Source organism: Diaphorina citri, unplaced genomic scaffold, assembly GCF_000475195.1.
Source record: "Diaphorina citri unplaced genomic scaffold, Diaci psyllid genome assembly version 1.1 scaffold693, whole genome shotgun sequence".
NCBI classification, from domain to species: Eukaryota; Metazoa; Arthropoda; class Insecta; order Hemiptera; family Psyllidae; genus Diaphorina; species Diaphorina citri.
Window position 1 is genome coordinate 77,250 of NW_007378126.1, and position 18,345 is coordinate 95,594.

Here is an 18,345-nt window from a genome sequence, read left to right on the forward strand (position 1 = left end):
TAGGCCATAAAAAGACTTGGGATTCATTAACCTTTGTAGTTTAGGTCTACCTGGGTTCCAACAACCTTTGTAGTTTCTACTACAGCTCTACTAGGGTTTCTATGTCCATTGTAGTTTACAGCTCTACTACAGTTTTGGGAAACTGTCTTCCGACATTTCCAATGCCAATGTAGATCAGGCTTGAAAATTTGGGATCATTAATTTCTACATAAGTAACAACCATTCTGTGATGAAATGTTGAATGATGCATTGATATCGACTATGGATGTCCCCCAAGCTGAAGAACAAACGCCCGGATTTCCTTTATAATATTGACTACAAGTCTTCAAGATTAGTGTTACACAACTTGAATCATGAAAGTCTGTTGCCATTCCAGTGGCTGTTCTGGCATTTGATTAGTAGAAATTTTATTTCCATCAATCACTTGCCAGAACATTCAAAACAAAGGTACACTTTTGCCTCATTTTTTATACTTTTCAATTTAATTTTAAAAACGGGATCCATTTGTTATTAGGTTCGCCTGTGTCCAACCCAGCATTACAGTACCAACTGTTTAAATTGCACATAAAAGGAGTTCTGTTCTAAACTAAAAGCTCTTTGAGGAAAGCTCGATTCATTTTGGGTTAGGCCATAAAAAGACTTGGGATTCATTAACCTTTGTAGTTTAGACTACACGTCTACCTGGGTTCCAACAACCTTTGTAGTTTCTACTACAGCTCTACTAGGGTTTCTATGTCCATTGTAGTTTACAGCTCTACTAGGAGGGGTTCCAACAACTTTTGTAGTTTCTACTACAGCTCTACTAGGGTTTCTATGTCCATTGTAGTTTACAGCTCTACTACAGAATTTGAAACTAAAGTAGTATCTAAATGTAGTCCTATTTCAACGTAATCCTAACCAATGTTTTATCAACTGTCAACGCAGAACTAGTTTCATTATTCCTTTGTTAGGATATCACCAAGATTTTGATAGCCCAAAAAATTCAAATGTAGGACATGTAGCCCCTTTACATTATTTATACTGTAGGGTAGGATTTCTATGTCCATTGTAGTTTACAGCTCTACTACAGAATTTGAGACTAAAGTAGTATGTAAATGTAGTCCTATTTCAACGTAATCCTAACCAATGTTTTATCAACTGTCAAGGCAGAACTAGTTTCATTATCCCAACAGTTTTGTTAGGATATCACCAAGATTTTGATAGCCCAAAAAATTCAAATGTAGGACATGTAGCCCCTTTACATTATTTATACTGTAGGGTAGAGCTGACTTGTTCCCAGTATGGAGCCAATTAACCCAAATATCTTTGTCAATTTTATCCCTACACTGTCTTTGGGACAAAGTAGAAATTTTACATTGTCAAAAGAAGAGTAAGCAATCCTGAATCCCATTTCGGCAAAACCGCGATATATAATTCCCAATTTACCACAGCAGATTTTTGCAACATGTTGCAAATTCTCAGATGATTCCCGTTTCAACACACCAGATGTTTGCAATGTGTTGCAAAATCCCAAGATGTAGTTCACATTTCAACACACCAGATGTTTGCAACATGTTGCATTTTCCCCGAAGTATAATTCCCATTTCAACACACGGCGGTCACAACACACACACGGAGTTACCTCAGAGAGGAAGGCAGGATAGGGAAGGTATTCAAATGTGAGAGCCTAGCCTAGGACGGGGCAGATCACCGAAAGGGGTATCACCATGAACACTACGAGCCAGGGCTTTGATACTGGCTGCGATATCTTGCGTTTCCTGCAAAATAAGAGAGAGAATTGTGTTATGAGACACAGTCAATTCAGAGTTAACTATGTTTAGCTTAACTCTATACACAAAGAGCCCACTCTTGTCAGCCTAGTTAGCGAGTAGAGCGTCTGCCTTGTAAGCGATAGTTCGGTCGCGGGTTCGATTCCCACCCGGGACGGATTTTACCTTGAACGGATAAGGTTCGTTCTCGGAACGGCTAGCTTTTTTCTTGTCCTGTATTCCTCCCATTTCAGGACGATAGCAAGGACAATCAGGGATTTGAAATACCAACGAAAACGGTAGGCCTAAGACTAGTCTCTCATTGGAAGCGTAGAACGAGCTAAGTAGATGCGCAACTTTGAGTAGTACGTAGTCGGCTTTGCCAGACCTATGAAAATGATATAGAGTCTATAGATAAAGGGTCTCTAGCATTTTCATAGGTTTGGTTCTGCAGGTACTGAAGCGCTACCAAAAGTCACGCGCCTACGATTACAATGTAATACAAGCCTAAAGCCCAATATGACCTTGACCTTAGTCATCTTCTTGCCAAATGTTCCCCATAATATCGATAGCAAGGACAATCAGGGAGTTGAAATACCAACGAAAACGGTAGGCCTAAGACTTGTCTCTCATTGGAAGCGTAGAAACGAGCGAAGTAGATGCGCAACTTTGAGTAGTGCGTAGTCGGCTGCAAAACCAGACCTATGAAAATGATATAGAGTCTACCTATAGATAAAGAGTCTCTATCATATTCATAGGTTTGGTTCTGCAGGTACTGAAGCGCTACCAAAAGTCGCGCGCCTACGATTACAATGTAATACAAGCCTAAAGCCCAATATGACCTTGACCTTAGTCATCTTCTTGCCAAATGTTCCCCATAATATGTCAAAATACATAAGACCTTGTTTAGACTGCTGGGGTAAAGGAACTTATTAAAAGAGGATAAACAAGGTACAGTAGAACCTCGATTAATTCAACCTCCCATTATATTAACTCCAAAAATCGGGGGTTTTCCCTGTCTTTCAAGGAAATCCGACTTTAAAAGAGGAAGAGATAATTGAAAGTGTTCAAATAATGAGACAAATGACAAAGAAAACAATATCAAAGACATGTTTTTTGTTTGTTTCTTGGTTTGTTTTATTTAATTTCAAAATAAAAGGGTATTTCTTCCCCATTTTGTTCTCTTGTACTGCTAAATTTGGCCCTATTGTCATTGTTTTAAACGGAATTTCGATTATTTCAACTTTTATACAGAACCTCGATAATATGAACTACCCTCGGTCCCAATTAGTTGATATAAGGCAGGTTTAGTTCTATTCCATCATCATTTTTATATATATATATACTTTGGGTAATAGACACCTTGGTAAAAAAGAAAAGAAAATAATAATAATAATAAATTGCCCTAACTATGATGATGGAATAGAACTATGCTGGTATCTGTATTTTTCCTTTAGTATGTTCATTAAAAAATCCTCTCTATCACACATCTCCAGAAAAATATTTTACTCAATAGGTTGATCATAATATGTTGGTATTGAACACCAATATTAATATGTCTGTTATGTCTGTCTGTTATATTACAGGAACTTGCCAAAGAGCCTCCTATAGAAGAGTTGGGTCTCGGTGGATGGACACCATCGGGTATGGTACAGCAGTGTTTGGAATATTTGCACATCGGTCTCGATATGCCTTGGTGGCAGGCTATCATTGCAGGTAACATGTTTTGATTGAATCCATAACATATCCATCCTTTAAATACTGCTTCTTTAACAGAAGTCAGAGAGAAAAAGAGGCCTTGGGGCACAACCAGATTTTTTTTTCTTCGCTGATAAAGGAAGTTCGAAACACGCTGATTTCAATAGAAATGCTTAAAATTATCTAGAATTAGATCAGTTGGCTCGTCTAAGTAATTTGGGTGAAAAGCATGATGAAATCCTAAAAGCTAGGATAGTCTGTGGCATATATGACCCAGCTATGAGAGAGAGGTTGATGAGAGCACCCGACATGACCCTAAAAGAGGTTGTCAATTATTGTAGAATGTCTGAGGATGCTAAATCTAAAATAACTCAAATAGAGGATCAGAAAGAAAATACAGAGCCTCGAGTAGATGTGGCTCAAGTAAAAAAAACAGTGGAAATCAAATAAAATATCCACATATGGTGCGAGAGGTCAAATGAATTCTGAACAAAACTATGGTACGAGGGGTCAATATAATCCAAACAAAGGAAAGAAATTCAAATATCTGACCTGGCATGCCATAAGAGAGTGCCCAACATATAACAACGCATACTACGGTCTTATTCATGCGATCCTGAAGTAGGTTACCTATTTGAAAACACCAATAGGCCAGTGTACTTTAAATCAAGTTCACACCACCCTTTCTCCGTAACTAGGTATCTAGGAAATGTCCAAAGTCCAATTTTTAGAAGAAAGAAGAAATCAAGAAAATGTGACAAAATTTTTCAGTCTTCAATTTTTTGATTTTTAAATTTTAATGTTAATTTTTTTAAAAATTCCCGGTCATTTATTTTAGGTTATTTTAAAAAAATTGTCTGAGTGCCTGGTATGTTTACTGTATATGCAATATGTGCAGCATTAATGTGAATACTTTTCGCAACCAATGCTGCGCACATTGCATACACACTACACAGTTTGAAAAAAAACAGGCACTCATACAAATTGTGAAAACACGTTCAGGATAGAAAGTGTCCCTATCCCTAGTAGACTAAAAGATGTCCAGAAATTTTAACTCCAACCAGGGCCGTATTTAAGGGGACCCGGGTCCCCCTTCGAGCTTAGCATCCACCTCCACCCCCCTTGACAAATCCTGGATACGTCCCTGCTTCAGATATGTAGTTTTCAAAAGGTACTAGATTTGATTGGGTACTTTCCTGAGTATGTTGAGGCTTCATCGTCTGTATAAGCTGTGTCATCGTAGCGAGAAACTGCTGGAATTGATCTGCGTCCATGGTTGAATCGTTACGGAATCGTTGAATAAATCTTGAAAAACTTGAAATCTTGATTGAATTGAAGAATACTATAAAACTTTTTCACCTTCGTCGCCAACTTTTACGACTCAGTGGAAAGTCAAGATGAACAAGTTACACAGTTGTATTCTAAAAATATCGAAAAGTTATCAGAAACAAGTGCCGTACCTCCAATGGATAAATCAAACATTGGTTCTCCAGAAATAGTTGAGACAGTCACACCCACAAGTATCCCGGAAGCTCCTATGTCCAAGATTGCAGAACTAATTCAGGTAAAGTAGTTAATCATCAACATTATAATCCATTAGGTTGTGGTTATGTACCGGGTTGAGATGAGCTTGGACTAGGTGAGACATATTGTTTCTACAGTTTGGAATGGGAGTGGTAACTGAAAAACAAAGCAAGTTTACCACCTTGCCTTCCCCAACCTGGTACATAACCACAACCTTAGGTATTAATTTTTTTATATAGGTATATATATCCTTTGGGTAATAGGCGACTTGGTAAAAAAAGAAAAAAAAATTAATTGCCCTAACTATGGAATAGAAGTATGCTGGTATCTGTATTTTTCCTTTAGTATGTTCATTAAAAAATCCTCTCTATCACACATCTCCAGAAAAATATTTTACTCAATAGGTTCTTGGTACTTGATCATTATATGTTGGAATTTAACACCAATATTAATATCTAAGTCTGTTATATTACAGGAACTTGCCAAAGAGCCTCCTATAGAAGAGTTGGGTCTTGGTGGATGGACACCATCGGGTATGGTACAGCAGTGTTTGGAATATTTGCACATTGGTCTCGATATGCCTTGGTGGCAGGCTATCATTGCAGGTAACATGTTTTGATTGAATCCATAACATATCCATCCTTTGTACAGATGTTACTTTAAACTAATTAACTCTGTAATCAGAGCAGTTTGATAAATGCATTTTAATTGTTTCTCTCTCAGACAAGAGACACAAGTAAGTAAATTCTGTGATGTGAACCTGTGCCCCTCCAAATATATCAATCAGCTTTGAAAATGTTTTTTTTTTTCCAATTTATGTTTCAGCCACTGTGTTTGTTCGACTGTGCATGTTCCCCATTACTATCATGTCACAGAAGAATGCTATCAAAATGCATAACACATTGCCCGAGATGTCGATCCTGAGTTACGGTGTACCGTGTACTTTTATGGGGACACACATCCGACGCGCAGAAGCTCTTCATCATTCAGAAGAATTACATCCGTCTACTTAGCAATGCTGTACCCGAAGGTAAGGTACTAGCTAAGAAATGTTATTCTGGATTTAGACTAGTGTTTGAGGAAGGATAGAGTTAGAAACAAGAGAATCCGAGAGATAGTGAATGTAGGGCCACTAGGAAAGAAAATGTAGGCTGAGATGGTTTGGACATGTGGAGAGGAGAGATGAGAGTTACGTGGGCGATCCTGAGTTACGGTGTACTTTTATGGGGACACACATCCGACGCGCAGAAGCTCTTCATCATTCAGAAGAATTACATCCGTCTACTTAGCAATGCTGTACCCCGTGATTACCTATATAATTGTTTACCTATATAACTTAAGTAAAAAAGTATGTAAACAATTTGTTTTGAGTTGAAATACATGAAACTTTGAAACAAAGCATGTTTGATTTACAAGAAACTTAACCATTTTTCTTCCGCCTGCAGGTTCAATCGAAACAAACGAGTCAATTGTTAGTTTCTGCCCAACATGAAGGCATTTGATGCCTGTAGACTCTGCCTCAGTCAAACACCACACAGGGTAGTCAAGTCCTATCAAGTGCTGTTTCCGTGCAAATTTCCCAGGAGATCAAACCCACCCAAAGAAATAACACTGAAAACTGGTGTAGTCAAAAGAACAAGAGTGGTTTATTGTATTAATCACTATGGCAGGGGAAAACTTTCAGAATTACAACAGAATTTCAAAAAGACAAAAACGTTTCTTGTTCTTGTGACTACACCAGTTTTCAAAGTTATTTCTTTGGGTGGGTTTGATCTCCTGGGAAATTTGCACGGAAACAGCACTTGATAGGACTTCACTACCCTGTGTGGTGTTTGACTGAGGCAGAAATGCCTTCAAGCTATTAGGCTTCAAAGTTTTCAAAATAATAAAAATTAGTTTGACGGGGAAAAAAAGCTTGTATATTGTGCATATTTTGCAATGGAAATCATTACTCAGCCAACTGTAGAAAGGCTATACAAATGCCTATTCAGCATCGGTAACAAGTAATAAGAATAGAGCTTGTTGCCGATGTTTGATGTTAGGACATCAATCTGCTAGATGTAGAAGTATGTAGGCCAAAGTATAGTTCATGTCAGAGGTCTCACTTACATATATTATCATGTGTGATGGAAGGGCTAGTAAAGAGACTCAGAATAGTAGCCCACCTAGTAAACAGAATGTTCCGCAATCAGCTCTCCTCTTAGCGAATTTGCTACAACAGTAAGTCAAGCATGCAAACATAAGTAAAACCTACCAAACAATAAGAGTCCCTAGTACCCCACTGAAACTATGGCCACCTCGAGATTTTAAATCGTAGGTAGCCAAACTCATCAAAACGCAATGACAGAGGTCTTAGAACGACATCCCCGTCAATAAACTCAAAAGGATCAAACAAAAAGGATTGGCCCTCCAGTCAAAGGAACACCAGGATGGAGGGTGCACACAAGACTCAGGTCTACAGGCATCAAATGCCTTCATGTTGGGCAGAAACTAACATACGTGGCGACCGTGACAGGACACAGTGAGTAATATTATCAGTATTTTGATCTCCGTAGAATGTCTGATCTCAGCAAGTTGAAGAAGGAGAGAGGATTGTTGCGTACATCCATCACCAAAGCACATGCAAGGATCCAAACTGAACAAGAGATTAGTTCACTCAGTGGGGTTTTGGAGCTAATGACGATTGACACACAAACAAATTTTCACCCGAGATTTCTTCCACATAGGTCCAGATTTAGATACCTACAGTGGAAAAGTATGTTATATGACCTGACTTTTTTGTGCCTTGTGGTGGCACTCTACCCTGCTGGGAGGATGGTCAACATGGAGAGTCGAAGCCGACTGTCAAGACATACAGTTCGGGACTTCAGAGGTTGAGACTGCAGACCACAAATATGGAAGCAGAATGGAAGACTTGGTATCTGCAATACAAGATATTCCTGAGGGCCTCCAACTTGGAAGGCAAAGATGTGATATTGGATTCATTGGAAATATCGAAAGAGACTTGTCGAATTAGGGCATGTAGTCCCTTTACAAGTATCTCAACAGTTTAATGTTGCACCACTGTAAGTATGGTACCTAGTAGTCATGCAGGCAATTATAGTAAAGACCATCAAAGAAGTCATGGTAGTGGTCATGCAAGGAATGGTGGTGCATCTCATGGAAGTAAAAGTTATAATCACAGTGAATCTCAATCTTGCTTCATGGCAAGAAAAGTATTCCACAACCTTCCAAATGATGGTGTAGTAAAACTCTATAAATCTTACATCAAACCCATCATTGAATATGCCAATGTTGTATGGAACCCTTACCTAAAAAAAGATATAACACTTCTTGAAGATGTACAAAGATCTGCAACTAAACTTAACAAGGGGCTAAGAACCAAACCTTATGAAGAAAGAATGCAGATGTTTTGTTGAAACATGGGATGGAGTTTCATTGGACTTGTCCAGATGCTCTGGAAACCTGTAAGTAAGTAACCTTAATGAATATTCAAATTAATCTTGATCTAATGCAACTTTATGTGTTGAGGAAGAAGTTTCTTTCAACTGTGAAAATATGGATCCTAAAATTCACACATTGGAATCACTCCCTGATGTCGTGTTGAATTCCAGTGTTGGTGGAGAACTGAATTTGTATATTGATTCAGGCTGAACTGATCACAATGTCAATACAGATGCATATTTTGTGAACTACATGAAGTTGAAGAACTCTATTCCTATCTCAGTCACCTAAGAGGGTGAAGCTATGTATGCGATCAGAATTGGAACAATTCTAGGTAAAATTATTTGTGACTAAAATTTTCACCACCTGAAAAGTTGACAAATTGTTGTTATGCCCTGTTTCTAAAAGGCTGCACATCATCACACATTCAAGCAGCAGGACTAGGCCGGCTGATGCACTGATTAATGACACCAATGAGTGTTGAATTCTCCAGAGCTGCTGCTACACGCTCCTTATCAGCCAGCTGCTTGTTAATAGCAAACTCAGTCGAGTGAGACCCAGGTGTGATTTCAACAACAACTTTGAACCTTGCAGGCAATGCTCGGATAAGTCGAACCCGTATAGACAATCCTATAAGAGTGGCCATACTACAGTGTGGGATGGTGGGGGTGAAGTTAACTTTAATCTGGTTGGTTTCATTGTTTACCTGGAAAGAAAGGGCCATCAAAACATGGTTATAAACTGAACAAAGTGGAATCTTGATTTTTCATTAACTTTGCCTGTTCATTTCACAATAACTCTCAACTGGTTTGCCCAATTTTGAATAGATTTGGTACAGATCTTCAGCACTTTTGAGGGTACAACAACTATTACTTAGAACAATCTAAGAAGCATCAGTCGCAACTTACTTGAATCAAGCTAAGGTCAACAACATGAAGCTCTTCCAAAGTTAACGGATGTTCTGGATCATAAATGTTGCGAATAAGATCTGTGAACACAAAAAGAACAATCAAACAAATAATGGAAACTAAAAATATAATGAAGTTTGAAAAAATGCCAACGACTAACATTGCATTATTTTAGAATGTCTGTACATATTTCTCTTGTAAGAAAAACTCTCAAAGAATTGGTCCAATTTTGATGAAATGTTCAACACGAAGAATTATGCTGATTAGTTTTCTGAACTCCATTTGGCCATCGAGGACCTTTAGAGGCAGCTATGTTATCAGGTTATCTAATATATAAAAATGAATATTTGTTTGTGTATTTTCTCAAACTTTATGCCTGGCCAAACCGCATATCTGATTGCTATGAAACTTTGTGAACTTATTGCTCTCACTCCCATGAAGGTTATAGGCTATTTTCCGGTATGTTTTTGTTAAGCTACGCCAAGCAAGACCACTAAATGGATGAGTGACATGAATGGCCATGCCTTAAGGATTTCGGCTAGTCACACATAAGGAAGGCTTCTTACCAAATATTTCTCTGCTGTCAAACTCATCGGTAATGTAATCATTTTGGTCCTCGGCTGTGACGGGTCTGTCTTCACATTTGCTGTACAGAGTTGGGTTGATGTTCTCCAATACATCACCTCCTGGATTCATTGTGTATTAACACCACTGCCTTGGACGTAGGTTACCTATTTGAAAACACCAATAGGCCAATGTACTTTAAATCAAGTTCACACCACCCTTTCTCCGTGGGTAGGTATCTAGGAAATGTCCAAAGTCCAATTTTTAGAAGAAATCAAGAAAAATAAGAAAATGTGACAAAAATTTTCAGTCTTCAATTTTTTGATTTTTAAATTTTAATGTTGATTTTTTTAAAAATTCGCGGTCATTTATTTTAGGTTATTTTAAAAAAATTGTCTGAGTGCCTGGTATGTTTACTATATGCAATGTGTGCAGCATTAATGTGAACACTTTTCGCAACCAATGCTGCGCACATTGCATACACACTACACAGTTAAAAAAAACAGGCACTCATACAAATTGTGAAAACACGTTCAAGATAGAAAGTGTCCCTATCCCTAGTAAACTAAAAAATCTGGTGTGAACATCACACGACTTTCTATTACATTAAGTCGGACAGTTCTAAAAGTTTCACCATTCGATTCCGCGTAAAAAATCACGTGGGATCAACTATTCACTTGCTTATTTGGTAACGGTTCACAAATAAAAGGGAAATTTGTTGACACAGGGGAGTATCGAGATGGCAGACAATTCAATCACAAGGAAGTACAAAGGACTGTCATTTTGGATCCTTTCCCTTTATTTCTTCAAAGTTAGGTGCTAACTTACCTGAATTACTTATAGGCCTATTGTTGGGTCTAGCTGAAAGATCTGTGGGGATATTTGGTTGTAGCACTATGTTGAAAACAGGCGAGAAACTAGGCAACTGGGGCAGCAAACTGATTGTTACCTTGCCGCAAGTCAAAACCATCACTGGATTCCTTAGAAGTGGCTTGAAGATCTTGTAAGTTTTCAACTGACTGGATATTCGAGCTAAAAGATAAGGCGGACTTTGATCCTGAGAATGAACCATGTCCAAACTGTGCCCCTCCAGATGAGCTCAAGGATTGAGAGTTCTGAGATGCTGGTGGCGTGTTTGTCAAAGAGTTCTGACCAAACAGAGAGCCGTCAAATTGACTTGGGCTCTGGAAGTTGAATGGGGCTGGAGTAGAGGGTGTATAGCTGACAGATGGAGAGTCAGACTGAGATACACCTGAACTGAAGGAGGATGGCAAGTTGTAAGATTGACCAGATACAAAGGATGAACCTAACGGTTGGAAACTATAACTAACGGGTGGCTGCTGAGAGGCGAAATATTGACCGGACAGAGGTTGGTAATTGAAACTGGAGTAGTTTGTTCGAAGTTGTAAGATTGACCAGATACAAAGGATGAACCTAATGGTTGGAAACTATAACTAACGGGTGGCTGCTGAGAGGCGAAATATTGACCGGACAGAGGTTGGTAATTGAAACTGGAGTAGTTTGTTCTCAGACCCGATGATTGCTCAAATGTGTAAGACAGAGGAGATGTAGTGGTAACAGACTGTTCAATGGGTTGGAAGTTGTAACTAAAGGATGGTGGGTTGAAATATTGACCGAAAGGTTGAGAAGCAAAACTACCAGCAGCTGGAGATGCAGGAGTGGTTGTCACGGTGGACTTTTCGGATGAAACTTCGTTAGTACTCTCAGTAGGAGATACAGTAGAAGTTGATTGAACAGAGAGGGGAGAGCTAGTTGTGTATGACTGACCAGACAGAGGAGAAATGCTGGAGTATGATTGTCCAAATAAAGGAGAAACAGTTGTTGAATATGATTCGCCAGATGAATAGGATAGACCCGATAATGGAGAAACACTAGAATAGGACTGACCGAATAGAGGAGATGCAGTTGAGTAAGATTCACCAGATAAAGGTGCAAAGGATGAGTAGGACTGAACAGGTAATGGTGAAATGGAAGAGTATGAAACACCAGGAAGTGGTTGATAGTTGAAGGAATTGAAACGAGTCAAAGAGTTATCAAAGTTATAACTCACTGGAGAGACAGAGGATAAAGATGAGTCAAATGAAGGGAAACTGTAGCTAGTTGAAGGCAAGGAGTTGAAATATTGTCCGAATAGTTGAGAGTTGTAACTTCCCGACAGTGGGGTGGAGGAAGATGTGGATGTTACTGTTGGTTTTTCTGTTGATACTTGGCTTGATTTATCAATGGGAGATTCAGTTGTTGTGATTTGACTTGAGGGTGGTTGAGGTGTAGAAGAAGAAAGTGCAAGAGATTCTTTTGATAACAACAAAGGAGCTAAGGTAGAAAGAGATTGAGAAAATGCTGGTTGAGAGGAGGTGTAGCTAACAGTAGGAGGAGCAGGAGTTGATAGAGTATAAGGGGAAACGGTGGTGAAAGTTTGGTCACTGTAAGTTACAGCGGGAGCACTAAATGGTGAGATGGTGGATACTGATTGCTGAAGAGGTTGATAGCTATAGCTGACCTGAGGTGAGCTCACAAATTCAGAGTTGGACTTGAAAAATAATTCTGGTGCGACAGTTGTGCTAGTAACGATTGGTGCTGGTGATGGTGAATAAAGGAGAAACAGTTGTTGAATATGATTCGCCAGATGAATAGGACAGACCTGATAATGGAGAAACACTAGAATAGGACTGACCGAATAGAGGAGATGCAGTTGAGTAAGATTCACCAGATGAAGGTGCAAAGGATGAGTAGGACTGAACAGGTAATGGTGAAATGGAAGAGTATGATACACCGGGAAGTGGTTGATAGTTGAAGGAATTGAAACGAGTCAAAGAGTTATCAAAGTTATAACTCACTGGAGAGACAGAGGATAAAGATGAGTCAAATGAAGGGAAACTGTAGCTAGTTGGAGGCAAGGAGTTGAAATATTGTCCGAATAGTTGAGAGTTGTAACTTCCCGACAATGGGGTGGAGGAAGATGTGGATGTTACTGTTGGTTTTTCTGTTGATACTTGACTTGATTTATCAATGGGAGATTCAGTTGTTGTGATTTGACTTGATGGTGGTTGAGGGGTAGAGGAAGAAAGTGCAAGAGATTCTTTTGATAACAACAAAGGAGCTAAGGTAGAAAGAGATTGAGAAAATGCTGGTTGAGAGGAGGTGTAGCTAACAGTAGGAGGAGCAGGAGTTGATAGAGTGTAAGGGGAAACGGTGGTGAAAGTTTGGTCACTGTAAGTTACAGCGGGAGCACTAAATGGTGAGATGGTGGTTACTGATTGCTGAAGAGGTTGATAGCTATAGCTGAACTGAGGTGAGCTCACAAATTCAGAGTTGGACTTGAAAAATAATTCTGGTGCGACAGTTGTGCTAGTAACGATTGGTGCTGGTGATGGTACTAGAGGTTGGTATTGTACACTGTCTGAGAATGAGGCGAGTGGGGAGAATCCAAATGGAAACTGGTCAATTCCATTGGAAAATCTGCTGTCCAAAGTAACTGAGGATCCGAATATTGGAGCTGGTGCGTTGAAGGAAGATAATGGAGCACCTGAGATACTTGGGAACGATATGCCGTCAGAAAATGGAATGGATGGTTTTGGGTAATTAATTCCATTGGAAAATCTGCTGTCCAAAGTAACTGAGGATCCGAATATTGGGGCTGGTGCGTTGAAGGAAGATAATGGAGCACCTGAGATACTTGGGAACGATATGCCGTCAGAAAATGGAATGGATGGTTTTGGGTAATCATATCCCTCTTGTTCTGGAACTGGGAATGGAATAGAAGGCTTGGGATAGTCGTAACCTTCCTTAGGAGCTACAGTTGTAGTTGTAGTTGAAGGATATGGAGTAGTTGTTGATGGCGTTGTGTATTGGACTGATGTTTCACTCTCATCAGGTTTTACCACATTGACGTTGTTGTTAGATGGAGCGACTACTCTCTTGGGTATATCAACAGTGGTAGGGAAAATTTTATATCTAAAAATACTCATCCCCATGTAATAAAGAACCATTTGAAAGTGTCCAAAAATTATTTTATTTTATTTTTTTTTTTTTTTTTTAAAGTTCGAAGCAACATTGACTTTGGTTGATATTCCAAGATTTTAATCACAAATACCTACCTCGGAAATTTGAAACAAAAGGGTTTCATATTCCAATAAATTATGCCTTATGTGTGACTATGAAGCTAGATATTGGACCTACAGCTCAAACTCACTGAATTAAATTCTTTACTTCTTTCTTCCAATTGGTTCTAATTCAAACTCTAATCAAAGAATTCCTTATGAAGGATAAAAATGACTTCGTATTTTTTTGTGTATAAATTTAGAGCCCAAATGTTTGATGACAATGTGATTCGTTAACTTTTGGAATGTTTACTAACATGAAACTATGCATTTACCTATGTATTATGTGTACTAGATTTATGTATTAATGTACCTATTACATACATCGATATTATGTTGTATGGTATTAATGTTCACCTATATTTATGTTTAGATTGATTAGACTGCAACTCGCTAACTAATACTTCTAAAATTAACCAAACATACGGATGTATCATTACAGAGACTATAGGTAATGTATAGATATGTAGGTAATGAATGGGTGTTACATTCTAGATTCTAGAGGGCCCATCGTTAACACAGATCGCATCAGATTTAGGACTTTTAAGAGACTATTTGTACAGGGTGACTGAAAAGCAAGTACCTCAGGTATTGTAGGTAGGTATAGGTGCGTAATGGAAAATTAGAGAACCAACAGGAGAAGCATTTTCCTCCGGCATTTTTCTATCTAGATTTTAGAAGTTATTAAAAAAGATACACTTTTGAGGTACGTCAACAAAATACACTGACAACAAAATCAATTGAAGAGAGAGAGAGAAAGAGAGAGAGAGAGAGAGAGAGAGAGAGAGAGAGAGAGAGAGAGAGAGAGAGAGGGGACGAAAGCGAATGCAATTCTTGGTAGAACATTGGTTGCTTGTGGAAGTGGCCTTGGGATAGCGTTTACTCCTACAGTATTTGAGGCCTGTACTTCATTGTCCTTTGGTTGGAAAGACTTGGGTGGCACAATCTGTTTAGGAGAGACAAAGGTTGAGAAGCAAAACTACCAGCAGCTGGAGATGCAGGAGTGGTTGTCACGGTGGACTTTTCGGATGAAACTTCGTTAGTACTCTGTTTTCTAGGAGATAGATGGTTAGTACCTAATACCTTTTTTGTTTGAAAATTTTCCCTCCCCTCAAAATTCTGTAGGAATGTGAAAATTATCAAGGGGAAAAAAGTTATTGTAATCTGTTTCATGAAGGTACTTATTTCAATTTGACATGAAGTTACAATTATCAGCATAAAAAATTGGATTACTTCACTGGGTCATACTAAAACCTGGCTACTTCAAAATTCCATAAGTATGTCAAAGTTTTTAGAGGGATGTCTTGGAATTATTCTCTTCAAAATCATTTCTCAACCCACAATAAGTCACAGAGGCTTAGATGTAGAACATTGAGAATTAAAAGAATCATTTCAAAGTGGGCATTTATAAAAGCTTGGCTTAAACAAATCATCATATTCCGTATGTATTAAATTTGATTATCTACTTACCAATAGATCTGACGAGATAACTATGTCTTGTTTTCTAGAAGCGTAGACATCTAATTTACAGTTCAAACATTTGTGAAGCACCCAAGATCCTATATTGTGAACGGTGATGAGGGAATCCTGGCTCTTGCCAATGCTCTCCACTTGAACCAAGGGATGAATTTACTCAGTGGGGTCTATAATACACTGAAACAAGTACTAGTTTTAACACAATACCTACCAGGGTTTACTAACACAAAAGATTAACTCAAGGATTTTCCTATAATTAATGTCAAAATCTTGGATTTGGATTGAACTCAATCTTGAGATAGTCTAAAATAGTAAACCTTGCCCCAAGTCTCCACTACTCACCTTTTCACATTGTTAGCACCATTCAGTGGTGATTTGATTTGATATGGCGTAAACACCAAGGGACTATCATTATTACTTATGTTGTCTGTATCATTGACAACTTTCATTAGGCTCCTATGTTCCGTTTGTACTTTGGTACGCTCCTTCTCTAGGATTGAATATTGTTCTTCCGAGAACTGGCGTATTTTCTCTTCAATGTCAGAAGATATTTTTTGAAGATAGTTGGACACTTGCTGGTTCAATGAGGCCAACCGGGATGACTTAGCCAGTGGGTCTGAAAAAATAAAGCCAGATTTGTTAGAAATAAGAAGATAGAATTGGGAACAAAAACCTTTGGTCATCTAATTGCTGTTGTATCAATATTGGAATTTCTAGGTGATGGCAGACCATTCAATCACAAGTAAGTACAAAGGACTGTCATTTTGGATCCTTCTCCCTTCATTTCTTCAAAGTTGAGTGCTCACTTACCTGAATTACTTAAAGGCCTATTGTTGGGTCTAGCTGAAAGATCTGTGGGGATATTTGGTTGTAGCACTATGTTGAAAACAGGCGAGAAACTAGGCAACTGGCGAAGTTCTTTTATTTGAACAGGGTCATTCTGAAAATAAGAAAACAGATTGATCAAATGTGACCTTGGACAATGGGAGATGTTCTCTAGAAGATAGGTGGGTCATATTAGAACCTGGCTACTTCAGAATTCCATAGGCATGTCAAATTTTTTAACGGGTGTTTTAAAATTATCCTGTCTTCAAAATCATTTCTCAACCCACAATAAGTCACAGAGGCTTAGATGTAGAACATTGAGAATTAAAAGAATCATTTCAAAGTGGGCAACATATCTGATTGCTATGAAACTTTGTGAACTTATTGCTTGCACTCCACTCCCGTGAAGGTTATAGGCTATTTTCTGGTTCGTTTTTGTTAAGCTACGCCAATCAAGACCACTAAATGGATGAGTGACATGAATGGCCATGCCTTAAGGATTTCGGCTAGTCACACATAAGGAAGGCTTCTTACCAAATATGACATTGAAGAGGCTGCGGACCAAAGTTTATTTATAGTTGTGAAGATTCCGAAGATGTTACTGTGAACTTGGTTGAGGTGAATATGTTTTCCACTTACGAGTCGCTCTGCCCCCCCTAGGACAGACAAGTCATTATTTGGGCAAAGCAACGAAGATTTAAAAGAAGACAAGTATCAAGGACACCCACCTACCTGAAGATCTTCTGGATAGCGCATCTTCAAAACAAAATTCCAATGGTCTGGTTCAAACAAAGAGCAAGCTCGTCAAAAAGTGCAGACAACTTGGTAATGTTGCAAACTTGTTATTAAATTACATACAAATCACCTACTTGAAATTGCCGATTTAAAATGCTAATATCATAAGAAAATGGGAATGTTAGTAATTTTTTTTATTACTTACCTGAAGTAGGAAAAAAAAGGGAAAAATACATCTACGAGTTGAAAAAAAAATGTTGGTTATTTTCAGGAAAAGACTTGGTCCAACCTCCAAACTCTGAGGGGGTTGGAATGATTGGATTTTTTCCAAAGGGTAAAGGTTTTGCTTATTTGCTTCCTTTATTTTTGCTATGCTAATCATATGATTAAAAATTAAATACATAATAATATATCTAATAAAAATTAAATATCATAAGTCATCATTCGTATAAATAAATTACATTTTATTTTTTTACAGCGTTACAAAATTAAAAATAAAAAAGTTGAGCAATGTAAAAATCCTAATCTTATTTTGGTAACCAAATTTGGTAACACAATAGTTTGAACACTTTCAACTTCAACAACAAGCGTGTTTATTACCTTGTACAGATGTACAGTTTATTCCCACAGTTTCTCCGAAATAAACTGTCAAAAGGGAACTTTTTCAAATTATTTATTATCCCCGTGTCATTTTCCAATCACCAAAACATTTTTTTCATATTGGAGTCTCTTTTGCCTAACTTTAAGGTACATTTTTTTTACATCCATGCCTTTCCGGGAACGGAATAGTTTGCTTAGAATTTCGCGAAATAAACTGTCAAAAGGGAACTTTTTCAAATTGTTTATTATCCCCATGTCATTTTCCAATCATCAAAACATTTTTTCCATATTGGAGTCTCTTTTGCCTAACTTTAAGGTACATTTTTTTTACATCCATGCCTTTCCGGGAACGGAATAGTTTGCTTAGAATTTCCGCCCAGGCCGTGGTTCGAACCCACAGTACCTCCGCGTTAACTATTCGACGTTAACTATTCGAGAGGTAGGCTATCCACATAATTACCCAGTTTTATTTCTATCTACCAACACTGATTCGAACTCAGTACCTCCGCGTTAACTATTCGACGTTAACTATTCGAGAGGTAGGCTATCCACATAATTACCCAGTTTTATTTCTATCTACCAACAATGGGGTGAGTAACTTTTTTGTAGAAAAAATGTACTCGTATATTGAGTTATTGACTAGTTTTTTTTTCCGGGTACATAACAGTGGATTCATACCGACATAATCACAAAGCATTTAAC

At 38.2% G+C, this 18,345-nt stretch overlaps 3 protein-coding genes and 1 long non-coding RNA gene across 4 annotated transcripts; 1 reads left to right on the forward strand and 3 right to left on the reverse strand.

Annotated features, from left to right (window-relative positions):
* Positions 1–505: 505 nt before the first annotated feature.
* On the reverse strand, positions 506–1,009 carry LOC113468284. Its single transcript, XR_003392098.1, has 2 exons — positions 778–1,009; positions 506–696 (listed from the first exon to the last, which is right to left on the reverse strand). It is a non-coding gene; the product is annotated as an uncharacterized LOC113468284 (long non-coding RNA).
* Positions 1,010–4,823: 3,814 nt separating this feature from the next.
* On the forward strand, positions 4,824–5,983 carry LOC103511250 (mitochondrial inner membrane protein OXA1L-like). The gene is made up of 3 exons (XM_026825072.1): positions 4,824–5,010; positions 5,446–5,575; positions 5,796–5,983. The coding sequence occupies exons 1-3, from the start codon at positions 4,912–4,914 to the stop codon at positions 5,981–5,983; spliced, it is 417 nt and encodes a 138-aa protein (XP_026680873.1). The 5' UTR covers positions 4,824–4,911.
* Positions 5,984–7,779: 1,796 nt separating this feature from the next.
* On the reverse strand, positions 7,780–10,136 carry LOC103511246 (MIP18 family protein galla-2-like). Its single transcript, XM_008475965.3, has 3 exons — positions 9,889–10,136; positions 9,323–9,402; positions 7,780–9,120 (listed from the first exon to the last, which is right to left on the reverse strand). Exons 1-3 carry the CDS (start codon positions 10,016–10,018, stop codon positions 8,842–8,844), a joined length of 489 nt encoding a protein of 162 aa, XP_008474187.1. The 5' UTR covers positions 10,019–10,136; the 3' UTR covers positions 7,780–8,841.
* A 667-nt stretch (positions 10,137–10,803) lies between these two features.
* Positions 10,804–17,064, reverse strand: LOC103511252 (flocculation protein FLO11). Its single transcript, XM_017444911.1, has 8 exons — positions 17,041–17,064; positions 16,294–16,423; positions 15,826–16,099; positions 15,478–15,610; positions 14,874–14,953; positions 13,275–13,861; positions 11,218–12,487; positions 10,804–11,143 (listed from the first exon to the last, which is right to left on the reverse strand). The coding sequence occupies exons 1-8, from the start codon at positions 17,062–17,064 to the stop codon at positions 10,804–10,806; spliced, it is 2,838 nt and encodes a 945-aa protein (XP_017300400.1).
* Between the last annotated feature and the right edge of the window lie 1,281 nt (positions 17,065–18,345).

Bases quoted from the DNA above. Each gene is read 5' to 3' on its own strand.
- LOC103511252 (XM_017444911.1), bottom strand. From the start codon at position 17,064: ATGCGCTATCCAGAAGATCTTCAG. The intron at 15,611-15,825 runs GTGAGTAGTGGA...TCAAGTGGAGAG, and splicing joins GGTGCTAACAATGTGAAAAG to CATTGGCAAGAGCCAGGATT. The intron at 11,144-11,217 runs GTTAGTTATAGT...ATCCTCCTTCAG, and splicing joins TCGCCTCTCAGCAGCCACCC to TTCAGGTGTATCTCAGTCTG.
- LOC103511246 (XM_008475965.3), bottom strand. From the start codon at position 10,018: ATGAATCCAGGAGGTGATGTATTGGAGAACATCAACCCAACTCTGTAC. The intron at 9,403-9,888 runs GTAAGAAGCCTT...TTGTGTTCACAG, and splicing joins TGACAGCAGAGAAATATTTG to ATCTTATTCGCAACATTTAT. The intron at 9,121-9,322 runs GTAAGTTGCGAC...CTTTCTTTCCAG, and splicing joins TTGACCTTAGCTTGATTCAA to GTAAACAATGAAACCAACCA.
- LOC103511250 (XM_026825072.1), top strand. From the start codon at position 4,912: ATGGATAAATCAAACATTGGTTCTCCAGAAATAGTTGAGACAGTCACA. The intron at 5,011-5,445 runs GTAAAGTAGTTA...GTTATATTACAG, and splicing joins AGATTGCAGAACTAATTCAG to GAACTTGCCAAAGAGCCTCC. The intron at 5,576-5,795 runs GTAACATGTTTT...TTTATGTTTCAG, and splicing joins GTGGCAGGCTATCATTGCAG to CCACTGTGTTTGTTCGACTG.